This window comes from Eleutherodactylus coqui, chromosome 12 (assembly GCF_035609145.1).
Source record: "Eleutherodactylus coqui strain aEleCoq1 chromosome 12, aEleCoq1.hap1, whole genome shotgun sequence".
Taxonomy (NCBI): domain Eukaryota; kingdom Metazoa; phylum Chordata; class Amphibia; order Anura; family Eleutherodactylidae; genus Eleutherodactylus; species Eleutherodactylus coqui.
The window spans coordinates 102,848,213-102,854,212 of record NC_089848.1 but is presented as its reverse complement, the minus strand read 5'-3'; the positions used below and the strand labels follow the sequence as shown (position 1 = coordinate 102,854,212).

The window sequence follows — 6,000 nt, the reverse complement described above, 5'->3', positions numbered from 1 at the left end:
AGGGGAGCGTTGGAACATAAAGGGGGTGGTAGGGGGGCGTCCTGTGTTTGCTTTGTTGATTTTTTATTTTTTTTGTGAGAGTAACTACATTTTTCTAAAAATTAGTAGTGATACCTCGGTTTTCGTCGATAATCTGTCTGAAAACAATCAGTGAAATCCGAAATTGGCGAAAACCGAGGCAATTATTTCAATATGAAACACTTACATGTAATGGGAGTGCTTTTAATCGCGGCGTTTTGCCTTACTTTTTATTGCTGTTTTCTAATGCAGGTTACTTCGTTTTACAGCGCTCGTTAACACACCCCATCATTGTGATGGGTGAGGAGGTGCGTTAAAAAACACGTCAGAATAGGGCAGGCAGCGCTCGAAAATCATGGCGTTAGAAAACGCTGCGTTCCAGAGCAGGTCTGCGAGGCCCCATTGAGATCAATGGTAGCGTTGTACCGCGATTGGTCTTCAAAACGGTAAAAAGCATAGAAAAATTCCTTAACCCTCAAGAAATATACGAATGCATGAACCAATTTACCAACACTTCATGGTACTACATCCAAAAGGACACAAACCAACTGGGATCCCTTGAGATTCGATGATAGGACGCTGGGGAGGGACTGGGTGCTGATGAGATCTACCGCAAATAAGTTAAATGTTTATAGATATTTAGGTCTTCATTTTCAAACCAAAATATTAAAAAGTTGGGGATTTAGGGGAGGGGGGAAATCGGGGAGGGGGGGTGGGAGGAAAAAAAAAAGAAAAAATGGAAGATATAAGTATGGACCGAAACTACATACATTGATACCATTGTACAAGAAAAAAAACGTGTTAACACCTATAGATGACATCACCATTGTAAATGTATATTGTGAGTTCATGACCTGCGATGACTACGAAATTTTGTACATGTATGATCTTCCTAATTGTCAATAAAAAAGAGTTTAAAAAAATAAATAAATAAATAAAAAAAACAGTGAAAAGCACATGTGTGAGAGCGGCCTTACTCTAACTGCTGACGAGCCCAACTAGCAAACATCTGCCTCTGACTGCCCGCTCTTGGCTCTGGAGTTCATTGCAGTTCGCAGCCTTCCTCTCTCACCTAGTAGCGCTGCACTAGCTTCATATCAGACACTATAACATGTTTACAGGCAGGAACTGTCGCCGGCCGCGCACGAACGGATTAGCATTGCAGAATCCGAGGTCGGTGTCCGCACTGCGGATCCGCAGCCAATACAGTTCGTTACTCCCTATGGAAAACCGACTGCAGTTTCCCGCGAGCGGAGAAAAAAATCGTACATCTGCGCAGAAAAACAATCCCTTCTGCGATCGTCTGCAACCACTCGCAATTCATTTCCATGATGAATCGCAGGCTTTCCGCAGAAGGAATCTAGTTGCGGAATCCGGCTCTGCCATGTGCAGGCGGCCTGCATCAGATATTTAGTTACCTGTGGGAAAAGAGCCACAGATGTCCGAACACTGCAGTAAACCCATTGGTCAGAACATTGTCGCAAGCAGCATTCGTACGGCGTCTGAAATCTGATTCGCTCTTCCTCATCGCCTGCGTTACTCATTAGTATAAAAGGGTTACTAAAAGGTACTGTTACTATGATAAAGTAACAAAGGGGCACTTTTACTGTGAGAGAGGAAATAAGGGCACTGTTACTACAAGGGGTCACTAATGGGCACTATTACTGTGAGGGGCATACTAAGCAGCACTTTTAAAACGAGGATGTCACTTCAGGGTATTGTTACTAATGCGGTTTCCCAAAAATAAGACCTACCCTGATAATAAGCCCTATATTGATTTTGGGGGCTTGAAATATAAGCCCTTCCCCGAAAATAAGCCCTAGCTACACTAGATTTTTAAAAAACAGCAATACTCACCTAGCCAGCGGCGTCTGGGTCCTTCACGCTGACGGCATTCTCTTCCTAGTAACTAACGGGGCTTTGAATACCCCGCTTCAAGCAAGCGTGAGTGCTGTGATTGGATCATGAGCACCGCTGGCTCAGCCAATCAGAGACGGTGCCTGATCATCCACAGCCATACAGTGAATTACATCCCTGAATGGCTGTGATTGGTTCATCAAGCACCTGCTCTGATTGGCTGAGCCAGCGGCGCTCATGATCCAATCACAGCACTCACTTGCTGTAAGTGGGGTATTCATAGCCCCGTTAGTTACCAGAAAGAGAATGCGGTCAGCTGGAGGATACGGCTGCCTGCCATAAACTGGTGATTTTTGTGCGATGCGTTATTAAAGTTAGAAAGTCCTACTGACATTATTTTAAAAAAGCAGCGATATGGAGACCAGAAGTGTGTAGGAGCCCTTACTGTGAGGGGGGCAGTAAACAGCACTCTGACTGCCATAGGGGAACTAAGGGGAACTATTAATGTAAGGGGAGAACTACTTTTACTATGAGGGGGTCACTATGGGGCACTATTACTATGAGGGGGTCACTATGGGGCACTATTACTATGAGGGGGTCACTATGGGGCACTGTTACTATGAGGGGGTCACTATGGGGCACTATTACTATGAGGGGGTCACTATGGGGCACTATTACTATGAGGGGGTCACTATGGGGCACTATTACTATGAGGGGGTCACTATGGGGCACTGTTACTATGAGGGGGTCACTATGGGGCATTGTTACTATGAGGGGGTCACTATGGGGCATTGTTACTATGAGGGGGTCACTATGGGGCACTATTACTATGAGGGGGTCACTATGGGGCACTATTACTATGAGGGGGTCACTATGGGGCACTATTACTATGAGGGGGTCACTATGGGGCATTGTTCCTATGAGGGGGTCACTATGGGGCATTGTTACTATAAAGGGGTCACTATGGGGCATTGTTACTATGAGGGGGTCACTATGGGGCATTGTTACTATGAGGGGGTCACTATGGGGCATTGTTACTATGAGGGGGTCACTATTACTATGAGGAGGTCACTATGGGGCACTATTACTATGAGAGGGTCACTATGGGACATTGTTACTATGAGGGGGTCACAATTACTATGAGGAGGTCACTATGGGGCACTATTACTATGAGAGGGTCACTATGGGACATTGTTACTATGAGGGGGTCACTATTACTAGGAGGGCGTCAGTATGGGACATTGTTACTATGAGGGGGTCACTATTACTAGAAGGGGGTCAGTATGGGGCATTGTTACTATGAGGGGGGTCACTATTACTAGGAGGGGGTCAGTATGGGGCATTGTTACTATGAGGGGGTCACTTTGGGGCACTATTACTATGAGGGGGTCACTATGGGGCATTGTTACTATGAGGGGGTCAATATGGGGCACTATTACTATGAGGGGGTCACTATGGGGCATTGTTACTATGAGGGGGTCGATATGGGGCATGATTACTATGAGGGGGTCACTATGGAGTACTATTACTATAATGGGGTCACTATGGAGCACTATTACTATGAGAGGGTCACTATGGGACATTGTTACTATGAGGGGTCACTATTACTAGAAGGGGGTCAGTATGGGGCATTGTTACTATGAGGGGGTCACTATTACTAGAAGGGGGTCAGTATGGGGCATTGTTACTATGAGGGGGTCACTATTACTAGGAGGGGGTCACTATGGGGTATTGTTACTATGACGGGGTCACTATTACTAGGAGGGGGTCACTATGGGGTATTGTTACTATGAGGGGGTCACTATTACTAGAAGGGGGTCAGTATGAGGCATTGTTACTATGAGGGGGTCACTATTACTAGGAGGGGGTCAGTATGGGGCATTGTTACTATGAGGGGGTCACTTTGGGGCATTGTTACTATGAGGGGGTCACTATTACTAGAAGGGGGTCAGTATGAGGCATTGTTACTATGAGGGGGTCACTATTACTAGGAGGGGGTCAGTATGGGGCATTGTTACTATGAGGGGGTCACTATGGGGCATTGTTACTATGAGGGGGTCAATATGGGGCACTATTACTATGAGGGGGTCAATATGGGGCATGATTACTATGAGGGGGTCACTATGGAGCACTATTACTATAATGGGGTCACTATGGAGCACTATTACTATGAGGGGGTCACTATGGGGCACTATTACTATGAGGGGGTCACTATGGGGCACTATTACTATGAGGGGGTCACTATGGGGCACTGTTACTATGAGGGGGTTACTATGGGGCATTGTTACTATGAAGGGGTCACTATGGGGCATTGTTACTATGAGGGGGTTACTATGGGGCATTGTTACTATGAAGGGGTCACTATGGGGCATTGTTACTATGAGGGGGTCACTATTACTATGAGGAGGTCACTATGGGGCACTATTACTATGAGAGGGTCACTATGGGACATTGTTACTATGAGGGGTCACTATGGGGCACTGTTACTATGAGGGGGTTACTATGGGGCATTGTTACTATGAAGGGGTCACTATGGGGCATTGTTACTATGAGGGGGTCACTATTACTATGAGAGGGTCACTATGGGACATTGTTACTATGAGGGGTCACTATTACTAGAAGGGGGTCAGTATGGGGCATTGTTACTATGAGGGGGTCACTATTACTAGAAGGGGGTCAGTATGGGGCATTGTTACTATGAGGGGGTCACTATTACTATAAGGGGGTCAGTATGGGGCATTGTTACTATGAGGGGTCACTATTACTAGAAGGGGGTCAGTATGGGGCATTGTTACTATGAGGGGGTCACTATTACTATGAGGGGGTCACTATGGGGCATTGTTACTATGAGGGGGTCACTATTACTAGGAGGGGGTCACTATGGGGTATTGTTACTATGAGGGGCACACTATTACTAGGAGCGGGTCACTATGGGGCATTGTTAACCATGAGGGGGGACACTATCATTATGAGGGGGTCACTATGGAGCACTATCACCATGAAGGCATCACTAACACGCACTAATGCTATGCTATTTTTTGGTGAGTGGGGACTCAAAGGGCGTGGTTTTCCACAACGGGGCGTGGCCTACCGCAAGAGCCTTTACGTGGCCGATCGTTACAAACTTTGCAGGTATGACTCACTTCTCACTTTACTCGGCATTGCTAATATATATTTCTTTAAATAAAGCTGATTGAGGACAGAGAAAAAAAACCCTGCAGCGCCCCCGTGGGCCCCGCCCTCTTGCACACATCCTGTCCTGTGGTGGGCGGGGCCAGGCAGACAGTGAGTGACGTGGAGCTGTGGGCCGGGCTGCAGTGCATGGCAGCGGGCAGGACGGCTGGGCAGCAGCACAAGGAGCCTGTGGAGGGCGCAGGGTGGGCAGCTGCTCATGTGGGCAGGAGGAGGGGGGATAATCTGAAAGCTAAACACTAGTGGCATTCTCAGGATGACCCAGGACGAGGGCAGCGAGGCGCCCCCGGCGGTGCCCACCGAGGAGCCTGGCATGATCAGTGTGGATATAGCAGGACTCTTGTACCAGTTTGCCAAGACTTTCGTGCTGATCTTCCCGGTGTACGTGCTGGGGTACCTGGGGCTGAGCTTCAGCTGGCTGCTGCTGGCACTGGTCTTCCTCATGTGGTTCAAGAAGAATAAGGGGGGCAAAAGTTCCCGTCTGCAGCGGGCGCTGGCATTCCTGGAGAACGAGGAGAAGACCATCAAACACAGCATCAGCTCCGCCGAGCTGCCCGCCTGGGTGAGTGCTGCCCGCCGGGCACTACGGCTCTTCTGCGGTGTTGGCGGTAACTTTGGGTCATCGCTTCTCTGGTGGCGGCATTAAGATACAAAGTATCACGTTAAGGCGGGCGAGAAAAACGCGTTAGTTCTGTGCAACGGCGAGACGCGCAAAACTCATGCATCGTCTTCAATGCTCGAAATGGCGCTGGCGAATTTTCGCTCGCAGCGATGGTGCCAAATAGAAAAATCGCAGTATGTCCTATTTTTTTGGGGCAATATCGTCCTTTTTTTTATGGTTCGCATCGCACTTCAGCCGGCTGACACGAGTGTGCGGTCGCAGCACGCGGGTAATGGGCGGTACCGATCTGCCGCAGGGCGGTCGCAAACAAA

General features: G+C 48.1%; 1 protein-coding gene across 3 annotated transcripts in view; it reads left to right on the top strand.

Moving 5' to 3' along the window:
- The first annotated feature begins 5,177 nt into the window (after positions 1-5,177).
- ESYT2 (extended synaptotagmin 2) overlaps positions 5,178-6,000 on the top strand; it is a 98,422-nt gene continuing 97,599 nt past the window's right edge. For 2 of the 3 annotated variants that reach the window (XM_066585351.1, XM_066585350.1), the window contains exon 1: positions 5,178-5,629. In XM_066585351.1, coding sequence (XP_066441448.1) covers positions 5,324-5,629 — 306 coding nt within the window. In that variant the 5' untranslated portion in view covers positions 5,178-5,323. The remainder of the gene's footprint in view (positions 5,630-6,000) is intronic. The other variant, XM_066585352.1, reaches the window with a different exon arrangement.